We start from the raw sequence: 20,399 nt of genomic DNA, 5'->3' as shown, positions 1-20,399 counted from the left end.
AGGGACAGTTGCTCTCTCCCTGATACATATAAGAGAACCACCATTTAAAAGGTGCTTCTTTGTCCAGTTAGGTAGAATATATAATGGGCAATTTCTTCCTTATGGCTATAGTTTACATTCAGAGGCCAACATCCAAATTAACAATGCACTGGTTCAGCAAACACACAGAATGTGCTACAGGAAAGAGGTGGTTTTCATTGGTCTCTTCTTCCTTCGGAAACCAACCGTGACTCCCGAAAATATGTCCCTTTTGCCTAAGTGACCCTCAGGGACATATTGTAGGAGGTCACAATGGGCTTCAGAAAGAAGGGGAGGTTGTTGAAAAGTGCCCCTCTCTCATAGCACATGCTGCACATTCGCTGTACCAGCACTTTGTTAGTATGGATGTCAGCCAGAAAATTTATTAAAATATTCAGTTAAAAAGAAAGAAAGCATACAATATTTGGAACTATTCAGTTGGTAACCATTTGTTGTTGGGGAAGGCCATCTTGAATATTTTCTCATATCCTATTGCAGTAACAGAAACAAAATAGCCTCAAAAAAGAAGTCACCATGCTTTTCTCGTTAAAACCCAATGGTAAAAGTTGTCCCTCATCAATTAGATAAAAGTCTAGTTGATTAATTTACTAACTTAAAGCTGTAGTAAGCAAAATGGTTGAGCAAACCACCTGAAAACCCTGGTACAACAGCTGGTAACCTCCAGGTTGAACTACTGCAATGCGCCCTATGTAGGGCTGCCTCTATACACAGTTTGGAAACTTAAATTTGTCCAAAATGTGCCAGTCAGATTGGCCTTTAGGGTATCCCGGAGAAACCACATTATGCCTGTTCTTAAACAGTTGCATTGGCTGCTGATATGTTTTGGGGTGGGGGTGGGGGGGACAAAGTGCTGGTTATTACCTTTAAAGCCTGAATGGCTTAGGTTCAGGTTGCTTGAGAGAGTGGTTTTCTCTACAAGATCCCCAAGATGAGGAGGGGTCTCTCTTGGGGTGCCACCAGTTCATCTCATGGTGACCTGGGATTAGACCTTCTCATTTGTCACTTCTAGATGGTGGAACATGCTCCTGATGGATATAAGAGGATTACCCTCCTTGGAGGCCTTCAGGAGAGCCTTAAAGACCCATCTTTTTAGACTGGCTTTTAAGGATATCTAGTTTTAATTTTACTGAGTTTTAATCTGGTTTAATTTTTTTTATTTTGTTATGTGTTTTTTATTTTAGTGTCAACTGCCCTGAGCTACCTTAGGAAGAGAAGGCAATACATAAGTTGAATAAATACATAAAATAAATAAAACTAGCTGGGCTGGGTGCAGAGCATCTGTGCCTCTGGCCAGCCCATCCACCACCATTGCCCCCCCCCCCCCGCCGCCGGCATGCCTGGATTTCTGGCTGGATGGCCAGATGGCTGCTCCCCCACCCCCCGCCGCCCGCTTCTCCCCCCCATTCTTTCTTGCGGGCCAGATGGCTGGCCTGATTCCTCTCCTCCGTACCCCATGTTTTCTGGCTTGCGGGCCAGTCAGAAAGCTGGTCCACCACCTCCTCCCACCTCCTCCTTCCAGTGGGCGGCTGGGCCAGGTTGGCCTGCCACCACCTCCTCTGGCTTCCTCCTCCTGGCGGGTGGCCAGGCCGGCCTGCCACCACCACCTCTGACCAGCGGCCGGGCCAGGGCCGGGCCGGCCCGCTGCCAGCCTGCCGCCATTGTTTCCCATCCTTGTCACTATCCCTAGGTAGCTGCTCTCGCGAGAGCTGCCATACATGGGATTAGCAACAGGTACGTTTAGGAGAATTAAATATATAGAGAAAATAAAAAATTAGTCTTGAGTTGCATTAATAGAATTTTTTAAAAATCTGATTCTCTGCAGTGTTCCCTTTAGTAATTATGAGTATATTCAATCAATTTTAAAACTCTCAGAAATAGTAGGTCATAAAATATTGTCAAGTCATTTTTATGTTAAAGACGGGCCTTCTGCTAAGCCTCCTGCTTGTCCCCTGCTAACTGAACAAAGAGGGACTTTTTAAAAGTGGCGATTCTCGTTATTTAGCAGTGGGAGAGCAACTGGTCCTATCTATCCCCAGCACAGCATCTCTCCAGCGTCTGTTGCTGGTGTCTATCTTATGTTTCTTACTTATCTGTCTATCTGTCTATCTATTTATATCTATATCGCTTTGGGAACTTTTGTTGAAAAGTAGTAGTAGTATATAAATATTCGTCGTATTCGTATTCCTTGTCTTTTGGAACTTGATGAGATAAATTGTCTACTGTCTCATTCTATGGTGGGTCATCATTTCTTTCTTTGTCTTCAGATCACCATTCAATACATGCAGAAAGATGGTGCTGTTATCCCAGTGCGCGTCCATACTATTGTGATCTCTGTGCAACATGATGAAACCATCTCTCTGGAGGCAATGCGCAAGGCCTTACGGGAACATGTAATCAAGGCTGTGGTTCCAGCCAGGTACTTGGATGAGAAAACTGTTTACCATCTTCAACCCAGTGGTCGGTTTGTGATTGGAGGGCCCCAGGTATGTGTTTACCTAATGAGTCTTGGGGAAAACATTGTCATTCATCTTTTTTCCTGAGCCAGTGAAGTTACAAATTTATGTTGGGACTCATAGTCATCATCTGATAAATTAATGTTTCCAAAACTCGATAGCGGAGGCACAATTTTCTGAATCAGAACTGGTGCTTCACTGATACCTCTTTTGTGGCTGGGTACTTTGGGCTTGTAGGAACCTTTAAAAATTGAATTAATTTGTTTCCCATAAAACTCTTGAAAAATCCAGTCATTACTGTTGGCCAAATGAATGTGATTTGTCCATCCTTAAAAAAAAATAAAAAAATGCTGAGGACAGAATATGGGTTGGCAATATGGGTTGGCTGCACCTGTCCTGCCCAGCTCCAGGCACTCACATGACTACTCTCCTCTCTTCTCCTCACTTGATCCTTACAAACCCATCAATGCTGATTGGGAGCACACATGGCTCTCCTACCCTGGGTGGGTGCTCCAACTCCTCTGACCCTGTTTATAGCTGTGAGAACAGCCCTTTTAGCTCTTCTTTGTTTTTCCAGTCATGCTGAGTACACAGATGCTCTGTTTACAAAACTGTAAGAATTAGAGAGCACTGGAATCAGGGTTCTTTATATAGATGGAAATTCCAAGCAGCAGAGTCATACAATGAACTAGGCAATTACACATTTTGGTGGCATTACTCCTGTTGATATGTGTCAGAACCACACACTTCTCTTCGAGGAGCTTATTCCCTGCATCTCTGCATGAGTCACTGCTTACTCCTTCCAGTAACTGCTAGAACAATGAATTGTCCAGAAACACTAGTAGGCTCTTAATAGATAGCTAGTTTTAATTTAAAAGGAAAGCATATCTTGGCTATGAGGTTTGGGATTTGATTTACTCAAACCAGTGATTACAAAAGATGGCTGAGTAAAAATGCATCATGATGGCATAACTCTTCTGATTATATTTGATTAATCTGTGCATTATCCTCAAATCTCCTGAATAACCAAAACATCCATACTGAAAGGATTGTTCAGTACATTAATTTTCAAGATATCTATCTTCAACGAATCTTTTCCACATCTGCTTTTCAGCCAGGAATCACTTGCATATCTGCCACAGAATCCTAAGACCACTACCCCACCCCCAACACATGTTTGAAACCCCGCTGTTATAGTGGTATCTCCAAGGAAGTTCTGATATGAACCTCCTCAATTACTAAAATAAGCTCAGAAGGCTTTGCCGAGTGGGGTCCATGGGAAGTCAATTTGGTGGTTACCCACAGCTTCACCTTCTGTGGCAGCACCAAAGTGATAGATGGATCTTCTGGAGATTCATTAGCTCACATGCATAAATAATTTCAGGGGTTATCCAAACATTGCTGTTCTCTCAAGCTTTTTTTGTCTGACGTTTCTGGCTTCTAAATTATAGAGGCTATGGTGGGGGGGTTTAGATATTAATTGTTCATTTTAATATTGTTTGCACATTTATGGTGGATTTCAGCAATGTCTTGTTCATTGGGGCAGTGTGGTGGGGAAGGCTGCAGAAGCCTGCCTTCCCCACACATGATCTCTGAGGACCATCTGGGTGTGCAGATCACACACCCAGATGGTCTGCTGCTGCCCCAGGCAGTGGAGAGGTGCTGGGGTCAGGACATGTTGTCCTGGACACTGGAAATCCCAAAATGCACCATGCGGTGCATTGTGGGGATACCCCCGGTGACGCCCGGGAGCCCGCTATGGCCAGGAGCAGCCGGTGCTCGCACATGAGCAGTTAGCCCGAGTTAAGGGCACACTTGCGTCCTTAACCTTGGCTAACTGGTGGGCTCCATAGGTGGCTTTGCTGCAGTGCTGCAGCTGAGAGCCACGCAGCTCCCACCATTTCTCACTGGCAGCCAAGCCCGGGCTTAGCTGCCCTAGCCCGGGCTAGGCTGCTTGTGAGAACAGCCACTATAGCTTTTTAAACCATGAAAGAACTGAAAGTTTGATTCTAAACCTGCTAACTTAGAAATATCAATGGGACTTGCTTACAGTCGTAGTGGCCCACATACTGAGCAGCACTTCGCAGCCTGCACAGCCTGTGAGCATTTGTAACAAAATCAGTGTAGCGGTGTAAGAATGCTCAAAATTGCACAAACACACGGCACTACAGCAATTAGCAGTGCAGGCAGTGCAGAAACCACCCAAAGGATGCTGCTCAGAAACTGTTCATGGGACACTGTGCAGTATGTGTGGGCCACTTTATCAAGCTCGGATTGCACATGGTTAAGCTTCCTGAAGCATGGTTGGTATAATTCTTTAGAAGCACATCCTATGGGAGTTAAATACTCTTGGGTGAGAAAATAAAATTATTGGCATCATTGTAGCTTTCCAAGGTGCTTCCTTTGAGATTTTTCAATAAATGGCTCCCAGTTTGTTAAACTTCCAAAACGCTCATGAAAATGTGACATTTGGCATTGCTGAATTGCAGGGTGATGCTGGAGTGACTGGCCGGAAGATCATTGTGGATACTTATGGTGGATGGGGAGCTCATGGAGGTGGAGCCTTTTCAGGCAAAGACTACACAAAAGTTGATCGGTCAGCAGCATATGCAGCCCGCTGGGTTGCCAAGTCCTTGGTGATAGCAGGGCTTTGCCGTCGTGTTTTGGTCCAAGTAAGTTCCCTTTTGCCCTCTTCAGCTTTTCTAATCTTGCAACCATAAACTGGAAGTAGACATTACAGTAGACACGTTGCTGCCGCTGAGATCAGCAGCCTCATAGCTCTTCTCTTTCCCATCGATGTCTAAGAATATAAAACACACATCATCATCGCGCTGCATCTCCTCCCACCACTTACTTGTAGGGTGAGAATAACTTGAAGCTTGATGATCACACATTGTGAGCCTATTCCCACGATCACTAGAAAGCAGGCTAAGGGAGCCTAGTCCACTTTCTAGTGATCGTCGGAACCACCGGGCGAGCCTGGTGATTCCACAGCGGCTAGCCCACCTAATCCCCCCTCCCCTTAAATGAGGTTGAGTGAGCGCTCCGTTAACCTTGTGTTTTTTAATTGTGTGCTGCTGTGGCACACGGCGACACATGAGTAGACTCCCAACCGGGAGGCAACAAGAAACCTCCTCACCTCGGGGGTCCCCCCCAAAAAACTAGGACTTCTGGGGGCCAGGTGGCCCCCGATCCCTGCAGCCCCCACCAGCTCCATGACAGAGCTGTGTTGGCAGCTGACAGTCATGTGGGCGGCCGATCCAGCCACCCAGGGTTTCCCGACTGATCATCTGCAGGGAGAGAGGGCTAAGGCCACACTCCCTGCCAAACCTTCCTAGGCTCAACACATCGCTCGTCTGTAGAGCCTCTGTGGATCACTAGAAGTTACTAGGGCAAGAGTGAAAGTAAGGCATGCGGTTGCTGACTCTGGCAGCAGCCCTGCATCTATGATAACATCTACTACCAGCTTGAGAGGCATGTATTTGTGTTGGGATACATGACGATCAGGTTATCTTTGATACAGTTATGTCCAATGGGTTAAGTATAGAAGAACTTGCCATTCAAATATCAAGTTAGCCTACATGTATGGTTGGGAAATCGATCAGCAAATGGAGGGGGAAGCTTAGTATAAAATCTGGGAGCCCCATCCAATACTTTCATTATGTACCACTATAAAGAAGCTGTCTTACAAAATATTATTCAGATGGTACAAGCCTCCCTTTGTCTAATGTATAAACCAGGGTTAAAAATAGTTTGCTGTTGGAGAGGATGTAAGTGAAAAATCACTTTCTTTCCACCCTCCTTCCATATTTTAGTTGGTGTTTGAAGTATGAGATTTTCTTATTGCTGAGAACATTATGTATCAAATTAAAGTCAGTACTGGCAGAGCTAAACCCAAAGCCTTTCAACTTACGTGGGCTCCATTCACTGATTATGCCAGAGATCTTGATAGTTTTGTAATTTTTGGTTGTATTGCTAATCTATGTAGCTTGTGATGTCGATCCCGTACTTAGATACTACTTTCACTATCCAAAGTGTCGACTACCCAGTGTGTCCACTATACCATGCGTTATTCATCATCAGTTTATAACGTGCTTTATTTGCATGACTGATTCTGTTGTTGACTTTGGGTGGAATCAGACATAAAAGGAAACATAGAGATCGTTCACTCTATCAAAAATTCAGCCGGGTCTCACGATCAGTGAGACCCAGTTTGCGAAGTTGAGCAGGGAGAGCGAGCTAAGCCTGCTCTCCCTGCACACGAGCAAGCGGGAGCCCTGGGCAGCCGGATTGGCCGCCCACACAATTGCTGGCTCTGTGATGGAGCCAGCGGGGGCTGGGGAGTTCAGAGGCGCAGGGCATACTGGAGAGACCCCCGGAGCTGGCTTTTCGCCTCTCCTTCAAGGGTCTCCTTGTGAGTAGGCGTGATGCGGAGCCGCTTCACGGCTACTCACGATCATGAAAACTGGGTTTGCGGAGCGCTCGCTCTGCAAACCCGGTTTTAGGGCAGGGGTACTTGAGCGGGTTACCCACTCTAGAACTACCAGGCTCGCAGCCGAGCCCGGTGGTTCTCACGATTACAGAAATTCTTTTTTCTGTAAATTGTGAGAATAGCCTCACTGTGTTCTACTTGGGTTTGGGAGCTGTGTGTGTGCTCCCAATTTTTGGTTGTTTGGAAACAAGGTAGGAGGAAAAGCTGGGTCGAAGTGATTGTGTGGAAGCAAAGTAGGAGGAAAAGCTGCCCAGGTTTTCCTCCTAACGTGTTTCCACACAACTAAAAATTGGGAGCACACACAGCTCCCAAACCCAGGTAGAACACAGTAGAGTTCTTCTCATGATCAGTGATAAGACCTCGCGGGCTGTCTGTGGGGAAGGAGGGTTAAGCTTACCTTCCCTGGGCAGGCAGATCACCTGCTTAGACGAGCGGCGGCTTCCCCTGCAGCTTGCCTCGCAGTTCCAGGGTCAGGGTGCCAGGACGTGCCTCTGCGTGTCGCCCCACCCCCAGGAGTCCCAAGAATGCCTCGTGCAAGTGCGCAGTGCATTACTGGGATCCCCCTCTGCCCCCGCTCCAAGTGTGCCAGCCATGGCTGCAAACAGCCACGGCTGACACACAATAAAAAAACTGAGGCTAACCTTTAAAAACAACAACCAAAAAACAGGGCTCCCTTAACCGCGTTTAACATGGTGGCTACTTTGGTGGGTTTGCTGCTGTGCAGCCATCGGGATCGGGCACAATCCCGGCGTACCTTACAATCCCGGCGTACCACAATCCCGGCGTACCTTAGCCTGGTTTTGCATGCTTGTATGAATAGCTTCAGTTTTTTATTGTGTGAATGACCTCAGAGTTTCCTTCCACAAAAACAGGCCTGGGAACACAATGGGCTCATGGTCACTTTATTTATTTATTTATTTATTTATTTATTTATTTATTTGATTTATATACCGCCCTTCCAAAATGGCTCATTAGACTTCCTTTTCCACATACAAGTAGAGCAGGAAAGCTTTTACTTCCATTTTGAAGTGAACCACAGCTCCTCATTGCATTCAAACTCTGGAAATGAAGTAAACCACTGTTGGGGAAAACAACCCGTATTAAACCATGGTTTCAATTCTGGTTTCTTCCTTAATTGTGCCTTGAAGAAAACCATAGAACTGCTCGACTTAGCCCCCCCCCCCGAGGTTCTTGAACTACAACTCCCATGATCCCCAGCCACAGAGGCCAATAGCCAGGAATTATGGGAGTCGTAGGCCATCATCTGCAGGAGGGCCGAAGTTGAGCAGCCCTGCCATAGAGGCTGTTCTCATGAGCAGCCAAGACCGGACCATGGCAGCTATGCCAGGGCTTGGCTGCCCTTGGGAACCTCCAGGAATCAACTAGCTCCTTGTGGCGCCTCAGCAGCAAACCCAGCTAAGAAGCCGGGCTCTTAAATGAGGTTAAGGGAGTGAGTGCTTCCTTAACCCCATTTACCTGATAGTGCGTCAGCACCGACTGCTTTCAGCTGACGCTGAAGCACTGACGGACACCCACCCATCGCTGGGGAGATCCCCACAATGCACTGTGCACTCATGTGGTGTATTGTGGGATTTCCGTGGGTCAGTTTAATGCGTTCCGACCCCACGCGCTAGCCATGGCAGCCACGGACCATCTGAGTATGCGCTCCGTGCACCCAGAACCTCTACCTGGATCATCAGTGGGGAGGGCAGAGCTCATGCTTCCCCGCAGTATGGACTTCATGCATAATGTGGAACAGTGGTTTATTTCAAACTGAAAACAAGAACTTGCTGCTTTTTCCTCTCTCGTGAAGGAATTGAGGGGAAGACTGCATGAGTCTGCAGCTTTTCTGAGCTCATTGTTATAATGGGGAACCATGGTTATGCCTGACTCCACCCTCTGTTCTGCTTATTTTAGGTATTGGCTCTAAGTGGGGCTATTCTCATGACCAGCAAAAATCGGGCTAGGAGAGCCTAGCCTGATTTTTACTGGTTGTGTAAACCACCGGGCTCTCAGGCGAGCCCAGTGGTTTACAAGCGGGTAACCTGCTTAATTGCCCCTGCCCTTAGTCCAGGTTAGTGGAGCGAGTGCTCCGCTCACCCTGTCTTTGTGCTCGTGTGTTGCTGCAGTGCGGCTCCACGGCACGGCAACTCATGAAAAGCAGCCTCCCGGCTCGGGGGTCTCTCCAGCATGCCCTGTGTGCTCGCGCAGGGCATGCCGGGGGCCACGTGGCCCCTGATCCTCCCAGCCCCTGCCAGCTCTGTAATGGAGCTGGTAGTCGTGTGGGCGACCACTTTGGCCACCCAGAGCAGATTGCCTCCTCATGTGCGGTTAGCCCGCTCTCCCCGCTAACCCACTCCAGGCTCTTCTCACTGGTCGTGAGAAGAGCCTCATTGTTTTATTTGGGTTAACATCTGCATTTAAGCTATGTTCCCCCCCCCCCAAAAAAAAATTATGAGAAAACTATTTTAAAAATCTCTCTCTTTTTTTAAAAAAAGGACCTTGTCTTGAGTCAAATTATCTCACCTAGTAGTGTCCATTCTGGTGGGCAGCAGCTTTGTAATGTCTCAGGCAGAGGTCTTTCTCACTGGGTAACCTTTAACTATTCCTAACACATGTTAGTATTTATACAGTATTTTTGAGTGCTCAACGTGCTTTGCATAATGTGAAGCTATTCACATACGCAGGCAAAACCAGGCTAAGGAAGCCCAGTCTGGTTTTGCCTGCGCACATGTACCTGATGTGGGCCTGATCCCAGCGGCGCCATGGCAGCAGACCCACCTCTGGAGCCATCCACCTAAACAAGGTTAGGAGAGCAAGCTCTCTCCTAACCCAATTTTTCTGATTCTCTGCCAGCCCGGGCTGCTCGCAACCAAGGTTGGCAGACTGCGGGGAGGGGAGGGGGGACAACGCAGGGTGTCCTGGCACCCCGACCCTCCGAGGTATCAGCAGCAGCTGGTAATCGTCTGGGCGGGCGATCTGCCTGCCAAAGAGGGAGCCCTAGGTTTTCTGCAGAGAGGTAAACTTTCTATCGCTTCCTCCCCACTAGCCCTCTTGCCCTTTCTCACTGGTTGTGTGAAACGGCTCCTTATATCAGCAGTCTTTACAACAATCCTGTAAGGAAAGCTAGCCTGTATTGTGGAGGTTCATCTCCCCTGACCATCCCTTTTGCTTTTAAGACTGGATCCCTTCAATACTGCCCCGTTTTTTCACTGTGACGCTTGGGGCAGGTCTGTGTTTCAATCAGCTGTCATGCTCAGTCTCATTCTCTGCAATGGTCCATTCACACATGCAAATCTTCACCAGTTACCGTTGCTCCCTTCATCAAATGAGGCAGACATGTGTGAACCAAGCCTAAATAATTATTCTTTTCACGAAAAGATTGCCTATGCCATCGGTGTTGCTGAACCACTCTCCATCTCACTGTTCACTTATGGTACATCCACAAGACCCGAGCATGAGCTGCTGAACATTGTACACCAGAATTTTGACCTTCGACCAGGAGCCATTGTCAGGTAAGCACTTTCCCCAAGATCGTGCCATGTATTACTGAGAGTATAATCACCCTAAATATTCATGGCTGAATTTCAAATACTGGAAAAATAAAAGAGTGAATACATATAATAATGTATATAATATAACTGATTTTCAAATGTATCTACTTTTCCCTATTGCCTTCGACTACTAAAGCTTTTTCCAGCCAGAATAGCCAATTCCCCAAAAGATGGTTATATCCCTTCCCCGCCCCCAATAGTAGTGGTCAGCCTTTTTTGGCAAGTGTTTCACTGTCATTACTCAGTTGAGATAGATCTCTATGTTCCTTTTCACATCTGTACATAGCGTTGGTAAAGTGCATCCTAGAGAATATGTGTAGCTTTAAATTCTCTGTTGCCTTGGGAGCTGAGAAAGCTATGGCTTCTCTTGCCCATCCCTCCCCGGATCCTTCTATCTGCTTCCTTCCTCTCCCAGCGGTAGTGAACAAGACTTCAGGTGGGGGAGATGGTCAGACAATATAATCAAGAGAGGAATAAATGGGAGAAGCCATAATGACTATCTCATCTCTTGTTGCTTAAAGGAATTTAGAATTCAACACACATTCTCCAGGTTGTAGGCTGGCAATCCTATCTGTGCACATCCAGGAACTTCTCCATACTCCACCATTTCCCCACAATTATTTTCACTGGCTCTTTTGCTAACAGGGCAATATTCGTGTTCAGGGCATGTATGACACGTGCCAGTCTATTTCAGGATAGGATGGAGCAAGCTGCCCCTCTTTCCCCTTCTCATTCCCGGAGGATACTTCTGCTGTCCTTTGTGGTTATGGAGTTTTCATCCATGAAGGACAGTGTGAGTAAGCAACTCAAGATCCACTGGCTCTGGACGCTGGTTCTGGAAGATCTGCTGCAGCCCATGTACATCTGGCAGCTGGGAAGGGTGGGGTGGGCAGGTGGGTTTCAAATGGTAGACACTCTCACTTCTTTAAGTTGACCACCCCTCAAGTGGAAAACTTACAAGGACTGCAGCAGATCTGTCAGCAAAGCAAGTCTCCATTTCAGAGGGAGGTTGGAGGGAGCCCTATAAGCCAGCAGCTCTGGTGGTCCACACAATGGAATGTTCTAGACATCCACGTGGAGTATAACAAGAAAAGTGTGTTCCTCTTCAAAGAGGATTGTATTTTTCTTGCAACCAGCTGAGCCGTGGAACACTGGTCCATGACTCCCTTTGCGATCTGATGTGTACAGCCATCTCTGTTCCTGGGATACATCTCAGGAAACACACTGGTGCTGTGCACCCACAGATGGTAGAAGGGCCTCCCCAAAGAGGTACACATTGCCCCTTCATTACCCTCTTTTTAGCCACTTAGCAGAATCAATGCTTCAGAATGCTTGCAAAGAGTACATGAATGCACTACCATTTTATATTATTGTTATATTAATACATGACTGCACAACATTGGCCCTGTTGGAAACAATTCCCATAATTCCTGACTATTGGCCACTGTGGCTGGGGATGATGGGATTTGTAGTCCAAAACCAGTCAGAGAGCCAAAGTTGTGAAGGCCCTGTATTAATAATTATACTCCGGAATGACAATGACCCCCCCACTTACTTACTTACTTACTTTCTTCTTCTTCTTCTTCTTCTTCCAATTAGGGATCTGGATTTAAAGAAGCCAGTCTATCAGAAGACTGCCTGCTATGGTCACTTTGGAAGAAGTGAATTCTCTTGGGAGGTACCTAAGAAACTGGCTTTTTAACAATCATGGGGCAACCCCTAAGCTTAAGGGAAAAGGATTCCACTACAAAGGGTGCTTCTATTGATTATCCTCTAAGCTGAGGAAATGGACAGGATAAAGATATCTTCATGGAAACCACCACTTTCTATATTACAACACATATACAGAAAAAAGAAAGTACAGATGGATGCAATTTTTATTTTCCCTATTGCTGCTATTTTTTGGTTCCACTTACAAAGATAACATATGACTTGGACACACAATCAAACACAGTGGAATGTTTGCCTTCGGCCCAGCTCTTCAGTGTTCCTCTATTCAAAGGGAAAGAAAGATTCCTTCAGGTTCAGTAAGCTTATTCATTGCAACTGGACAATTAGAATTGTGGGATCCAGTTTCCTAATTGGAGTTGGTGCTGCAAACAGGGCTCTTGGTGTGAAAGGATTATTGGCCTGTATCCGAATCTCATCTTCTCCAAATAATTTCATCAGGCTTTTAAGTTTCTTTTCCAGGTGTCTAATATTGCAGTCTTTTAGGAGACTCACACTTTCTCTTTTAAAACAGCCTAGCGACAAAATACTTTAGATGGGTGAATCTTTTGTCGATACACTCACATATTGATATGAAGTTGCCAGATCCCATTCTAGGCAGGGCTCTCTTGTATATAGAAGGCTAAAGCCCTATTGCTTGCAAGCTACTGTTCCCTTTTCCTGAGCTGCTGTGATCCCATGAAATGTTTGTGGTGTTCTGGCAGTTTAGGAGGAAACAGCAACAGAGTCCTGATATATTGCAGCTTCTGTGGAGGAAATGAAAAGTCAGTCTGGTGGAGGAAAAAATTCACGCAGAGCATGGAGATAGGAGAAGTTGTGTGGTTGTGGCAAGAAGGGCAACACAGGCAATGGTATTCATAAGTAGGGAGGCTGAGGACTGGGAAACGGAGTGGGGAGAAGGTCCATAGGCAAGCCCGCCAAAAGAAGTAAAACAGATTAGGTAACAAGCTAAAGAAATCCAGGGGAGTAGAGGATAGTTTAAGAACAGAGAGTCTTGAGAGAAAGAGAGGGAGCTGGTATACATTGAGCCAAAGGAAGTTTGAGGAAAACCTCTCATCTGGTTTAGATACAGGAGACATGCAGCTTTGGATGCTGGGTGACTGCAAATCAGGGGGCCAAGTGGTTTGGAATTGTACATACATTTAAACTAGGAGTTTTCCAGATTATGAGCTTTGCGCCGGTAGAAAGTGTTTGCCAGGTGTGATGGAATGGTGCAGTGGTTTCAAACTACAAGTAAAGGGTTGTTCAATGCTTCCTCGTAGGCTAGTGGCTGTTCATATTGCTGTCCACTGCAGTGTGGTTTCCAGGCGGGGGTGTCCATATTCTCCTTGAACCACATTATCTGCCCCTGCTTGCTCTATTTTGGGCCAATGGGGTTGCGGAGGGGGCGGGGGTGTGTGATGTGATGACCTTAAAAATAAATTCTGAGATGTTTTGTGCAAATCCACCACCAGCAGGGGGAAGTGCCGTTCCAGAACAAAAATCTTATTGAAGTCTTGCACCATTGCAGACTTGCGCAAGTTCTCCAGTGAAACAAACAAACAAATTCAGTGGCAGAGAGGGCCATAATAAAAGGAGGGAGAGGAGGCAAGTATTCCTTCATGACCACTGCATAAACTCTGCCAATATATCCGAGGAGGTATTTGTAGCAGAGAAGAAGGAGTGTGAGGCCACTGAGGGGTCAGAGGGAGAGAGCGGGAGGCCCCTAGGCAGCGGCAGCCACGGAGGGTGAGCTGCCCATACCTTTTGGGGTTAGGAACCTGGGTTCTCCAGCCGCCTGATGGCTGGGAGGGCGGCAGCAGCCCCACCAGCAGCACCTCGTCTCTTTTGCACTGCCGCCGCTGCCACCACCAGCCTCCGACACACACGCTGCCAACTGAACAGCTTCCCTGCATGGCCTCCTGAGACACATGCCATCCTGAGTGGTAGGATCTTGCTGTTGTGGTGGCTGCTGCAGCTGTGGCCAGCGAAAAGCATCTCAACTGGGGAGGGGGGGCTCGCTCTGAAATGAAGGGGAGGGGGAGGGGTGAGAGGTGAGGAGGCAGCAGAGCGCTCCAGAGGGCAGCAAGGAGGGGTGGCCGCCCACCTGCTACTCCCCCTTTGCACAATAAAAAATAAGAAATAAAAGATGAAATACAAAGATAACAATAAAATTGAATCAGGAAGGAGCAATATCCGCAGATTGCGCCACCCACCTCCCCATGAACCGTCCGCACCATGCCACTTACACCATGGAAACTTCGTTGCAACCCTCCTACAATGGAAGAATACTGTTACTTTCCTGCAACGCAGATGCAACGTTGCATCGCTGCCGCGCATCAATAAAACCTGGTTTTGTTTTAATGTAAACTGCCCTGAGCCTTTCTGGAAGGGCGGTATAAAAACTGAAATAAATAAATAAATTAAATAAATTAAATAAATAAATAAATAAATAAATAATAACCTGAAATAGGGCATCAGAGATATGGATGGCACCTTACTGACAGTGATGTTGGAATGCAGGCAGTACGGAAGCATATTTAGCAGACACGTTGTGAAACTGTTGCAGCGTGTAATCTGGAAAGCGCCCTAGCCAAGCAAATCCTTGGTTGCAGACCTTGGGTTTTTGCGTTTAACAGTCTGACTGCATGGGCTTGCAACAACTTATTTCAGAGACACCGGAAAAATTATCTCTGCCTCGGTTCTTAATGGAGCAGAAGCCCTGACTGAAATGGGATATGGCACTTCTCTGTATCGGCATTTCAGAATGTTCTCTCAGTGTTTTGCATTACTGTGTGCAACACTATGTACAATGATGGTGCTATACAAAATTAATAATAATGGCACATGTCATTACCAATGTGTCCAATCTCAGTATCATGAGCAATGCTGCTTCTCAACTGTGGAAAACTGAATACCTTATTAGTGCCTTTGTAGATGCATCTCTTTGCAACAGATTTCTGTATTTTATTTCACATTGACGCTCTCCCCTCCTTCTCCATGTGATTACAGCAACTGTTTGCATGTCGAAAGGAATTTCCTAAATTATGCCTTGGAGGCTTGAAAATCATTTTAATGGTATTTTATGATAGGCATTGGGACATCATAATTTGGACACAGATATATAGTGGTAACCTTACATTTTTGGAAGAGATTTGAGAAGCTCTTAGATAAATATTTGCAATGTCTGTGAAGAAGCAATTATTGAGTCATCCACTAGATGGCAGTATACCTGCACTAGACGTAACAGTCTGTAATACAAAAAAGTGCAGTTAAGAAGTCTAAAATTGGTAGATAGTGTACTACCCACTACTGTCAGTATTTTAAAGTACCAGCAGCTTCCAAACAGAGGCAACTAGAATTACAGAAAAGGAATCTTTATTTCTAACAGTAGTGTCTGGGGAATGAGCCAAACTTACTGTACTACTTTTTAAATAGAACTGGTGAAAGGGACTGGGGATAAAAACCATTTCCAAGTTGGCTGGCTGAGGTGACTTATCATGAAGTGTTCCACTAGCTGACGTGGTTTCTACATCTCCCAACTGTTCAGAAATGGTCACTCTCCTATAAGAAGGAAATGTTTTAGTTTTCATAACTGGCTGGGAAAGTTGATTGCTGTGAAGCTTTATGGAGCAGCCTTCTCATACACTGGGTAGGATAGGTGGAAAAGGGCACCATCTCCCTATTTAGATTACAGACATAACAGACATTCCTTCTCCTTGGGGAAATAGAGTTAGATTATTAGGGATGTCTAACAGCACATTTTCAGAACTCTTACCAATGCCCAGGATTTGGCAGGCGGGGGTGGGGGAATACTGACAGTATAAATTAGTATAAAATTAATATACATTTATAATGCAGATCTGTGTGCAGAACCCTATCAATTCTACAGACATATTCCTTCTATACCACTTAACTCCCATGGATTTGCCCAACTAATTCTGGGAATTACAGTTTAGTGAGATGCAGAGACTTGTTCATTAGAGATCCTCACAGAACTAGAATCCACAGGGTTCTCTTGGGTGAGGCTTACATAGGAACATAGGAAGCTGCCATATACTGAGTCAGACCATTGGTCTATCTAGCTCAGTATTGTCTTCACAGACTGGCAGCAGCTTCTCCAAGGTTGCAGGCAGGAATCTCTCTCAGCCCTATCTTAGAGAAGCCAGGGTGGGAACTTGGAATCTTCTGCTCTTCCCAGAGCAGCTCCATCTCCTGAGGGGAATATCTTACAGTGCTCACACTTCTGGTCTCCCTTTCATATGCAACCAGGGCAGACCCTGCTTAGATATGGGGACAAGTCATGCTTGCTACCACAAGACCAGCTCTCCTCCCTTACAGGGGGCATATGCATCTGTAGCATGGATAGGCCCCCTGCATCACATCTTTCCATTACCCAGAAGCCAAATCAGCCTACCTTCACCAGTTACTCCTTCTCCAAGGGACAGTGCCACAGTACCAGCGGTATTCAGTGCTAGTTGGGGGTGAAGGAGGGGAGAGTGGATGAGTGAATTCTTTTAGTGCTCTGCACTGGTGCCAACATCTTTCTCTCTGTGTGTGTAGACAAGCACTGAGCAACAAATCTGAACTGTGGCATGGTGGAGGAGGCTGCTGGCTTGCTGGCTTGGATATCAAAGTTGAGGTAGGACACTACCTGAACTTCTATTCATTTGAAATTCTACACCTCTTGTCTAGGGCAGAGGTGGAGGACAGAAACTTTAGGACTGAAGCAAGCTGCTTATATGGGAGAAGACTGAAGGGGAGAGCTCTTCCTAAGAAGAGTAAGGCACGCTGTGTGCATTGAATAAGTAGCTAGAATTGGCAACAGGCATTGTTGCTGTGACAGGATTCTCATGAGTGCAGGTTGGGTAACACAGTACAGCTCAACCCATGAGCGGTCTGCAGGGATACATTCAGAAAAGTAGGGAGACAGTGCAGAGCTGGACCCAGGCATAGATATTATATGGAACATATTCTGTCATGGAGAGTGAAGCGATTATATTTTTTCTAGGTTTGTGTACAGCATGGTATCTGAAGGTGTGTGCCTAATGTCATATGATGGCTGGTGGCTATTGTAAGCCACTGGACGTCTGTGTCCAGGTCTAGAAAGGCAGCTGGAGACATGACCTAACAAAGGGTACTGTTGAACCAGCAAAAGCCTGGTGCCAACTTAAGAGATATAGCCAGCAGGAGCTCCATCCCTTTCTGGGTCATAAGGTCAGCCCCAGTCTAGAGGAGGCACGTGAGCTGGCCTCCCCTCTCCTCCTGAGTAGGCCCACTGGAAGAGGAGCCCAGAGCAACCAGGTGAGCACTCTGCCTTTGGTACTGGAACTCAGCCCTGGCATATCATCATCTCTGCTCCTGGAGCTCAGAGTGTTGGTGTGGGGGAGGTTGAAGAAGGTTCTCAGGATGGGGCACCAGCCTTTATGGGGGGCATCAGTTCCTCAGAGCTCCTGGTCTCTTCCAAGGGGGCAACTTCAGAAGGGGTAGCAAGTGTTGGTTGCTCCAGGTCTATTGGTTCTGGGCTTTTGTCAGGGCCAGAGGTCTCAGCTGGGCGTGCGCCTTCTCCTCTGAGAGGGTCTCCTCCGAGTTGGAATCCAAGTAGGTCCTGACTGGGATTCAGATTAACCTCCTGCCTGAGTGAAGGCTAAAGTGAAGAGTTTTGCAGTTAAAATCTAGCTAAAGCTTCAAAACTCGCCCAGCTTTGCAATTCTACAAGTAACTAAAAATAAATGACAAATTTAACTTCTTGGGTGGTGGGGTGGTGGTGGAATGTTTTCACTGTGCCAAACCACCACACATCACCAACAGCAAATTTGGACAAATCCTCCTTTTCAAATAAATTCTATATAATGTATTTGTGTGACTATTCTTTCTTCAGAAGCCATAGAGCATGTCCACAATTAAACATACGGACCATATTTGCTATACCACAAGTCATGAGGAGAAAGACCTGCTGTGTATTGTGGATTGATTTGTCTTATTTCATGCTTACATTAGCATTAGGCAGAAACTGATAAGATCCATTATGCCGCTGTGCTTCTTCCTTGGTGTTACACTTGGAAATCACTGGCATGGCAAATGCAGTCTCTCAACCGTTCGTTCACTCAGTGTATGTGGTGCACTCAGACGGGGTTGTATGAATAAATAGCTGCTCCTCTCTGAGGAGGAGGAGGAGGAGGAGATGGTGCAAATGTAGTGAACTGGCATAGAGAAAATGATTTCCACTACTACTTATTTGTAGCACACATGTGGAGGTGGCAGGTGCCTTCATGACAGTCCTGTAAAGGAGGTTCCTGTCATGGTAGAGTCACACAGTGAATTGTAGGCAGAGTTTGAACTTTGACCCAGAGTCAGTCACCCAGATTCAAGTACATCTCACTTTATACTGCCCCAATGTAGGCAAGAATGTTAGAAGATGCCAAAGAGGAGCAACTCTGGTTGTACAGATAAGGATGCTCCACTGCTTCTCCCTCCCCGATCACCAACTGGGTTTCCCTTCCAGATCTGTGCATAACCCTTCTGATACATCCCAAAGTGTCTGTGGCTAGCCAGATCATCCTCATCCATCTACCTCCCAATTCGGTGAAGACCGCTTGATTCATCCCAATGCAAAGACAATAATGAGGTGGTGATCTTTAGATTATTCAGCACATTTCACATTTTGCACAAAATATTCTCATGGTTTGTGGAAGAGTAGCTGAAAGCAATGCAGGTTGTAAGATGGCAGCTAATAGTATATGCCCATATCTCCTGTAGACCAACACACACACACACACACACACACACACACACACACACACACACGATGGTGTGCCGTCAAGTTGATTATGACTTCTGGCAACCAGAGAGCCCTGCAGTTTTCTTTAGTAGAATACAAGAGGGGTTTACCATTGTAATGGTAATGAGATGTATGCTTTTCATGTGAGATGATGCCTTTCAGCATCTTCCTATATCACTGCTGCCCAATATAGTACCAGTGGGGATTCAAACCGGAAATGTTCTGCTTGTTAGTCAAGCATTTCCCCACTGCACCACTTAAGGTGATGGTCTTGTGGTAGCCAGCATGAATTGTCCCCTTTGCTAAGCAGGGTTCACCCTGATTTGCATTTGAATGGGAGACTACATGTGTGAGCACGTAAGATATTCCCCTTAGGAGATAGAGCTGTTCTGGGAAGAGCAGAGGATTCCAAGTTCTCTCCCTGGCATCTCCAAGATAGGGCTGAGAGAGACTCCTGCCTGCAGCATTGGAGAAGCCGCAGCCAGTCTGTATAGACCATACTAAGCTAGATGGACCAGTGGTCTGACTCAATGAGACGATTCTCACAATCGGCAAAAAGCGGGCTAAGGGAGCATAGCCCGCTTTTTGCTGATCGTGTGCTGCAACGGGAGCCATACAGCCTCCGGCAGCAAACCTTAGTAATTCCCCCTCCCCTTAGCCAAGGTTAGCCGAGTGAGCGCTCCATTAACCTCGGCTTTTTGATCATGTATTGCCATGGCGCGGCAACACATGAGGAGACCCCCATCGGGAGGCTGCTCTCCAGGATGCCCCATGTATTTGCGTGGGGCATCCTGGAACTTCTGGGGCCACAATGCCCCTGATCCTCACAGCCCACACTGACTCCGTGACGGAGCCAGCAGTCGTGTGAGTGGCTGATCTTGCCACCCAGGGCTGTCTGGGGATCATCTGCAGGGAGAGCGAGCTAAGCCCGCTCTCCTAATGAACCCTCTTAAGGCAGGTCTCACTGATCGTTGAGGTTGACTCAGCCTTCCATCCTTCCGAGGTCGGTAAAATGAGTACCCAGAATGTTGGGGGCAATATGCTACATCATTGTAAACCGCTTAGAGAGCTCCGGCTATAGAGCGGTATATAAATGTAAGTGCTATTGCTATTGCTATTGCTATTGCCTCAGTATATGGCAGCTTCCTATGCTCCTAACATTCCTGTCAGCTAAAATAAAAGTAATAGGTTACTGTAAACAGTGCTTCCATACTTGGTCAGCATTCTCAGAGATTAAGGGTCATCCCCCCCCCCCCCCCCGCCCTTATACATATAAGGCTGCCTTATACAGAGTCCGATCATCAAGGTTAGTATTTCCTACACAAATAACATAGTGGCTCCTCGGGGTTTCAGACAGGGATCTTTCCCAACCC

The 20,399-nt window shown here is 46.5% G+C and overlaps 1 protein-coding gene across 1 annotated transcript in view; it reads left to right on the top strand.

Annotated features, from left to right (window-relative positions):
- Positions 1-18,102, top strand: part of MAT1A (methionine adenosyltransferase 1A) — a 40,039-nt gene extending 21,937 nt beyond the window's left edge. The window contains exons 6-9 of the mRNA XM_053309462.1: positions 2,304-2,522; positions 4,982-5,164; positions 10,366-10,499; positions 12,138-18,102. Of these exons, the coding sequence (XP_053165437.1) occupies positions 2,304-2,522; positions 4,982-5,164; positions 10,366-10,499; positions 12,138-12,240 (639 nt within the window). The 3' untranslated portion in view covers positions 12,241-18,102. The remainder of the gene's footprint in view (positions 1-2,303; positions 2,523-4,981; positions 5,165-10,365; positions 10,500-12,137) is intronic.
- Positions 18,103-20,399: the final 2,297 nt, after the last annotated feature.

The sequence above is a fragment of the Hemicordylus capensis genome, chromosome 3, assembly GCF_027244095.1.
Source record: "Hemicordylus capensis ecotype Gifberg chromosome 3, rHemCap1.1.pri, whole genome shotgun sequence".
Taxonomy (NCBI): domain Eukaryota; kingdom Metazoa; phylum Chordata; class Lepidosauria; order Squamata; family Cordylidae; genus Hemicordylus; species Hemicordylus capensis.
Note: the sequence above shows the minus strand (reverse complement) of the source record. Positions and strands in the feature narration are given on the sequence as shown.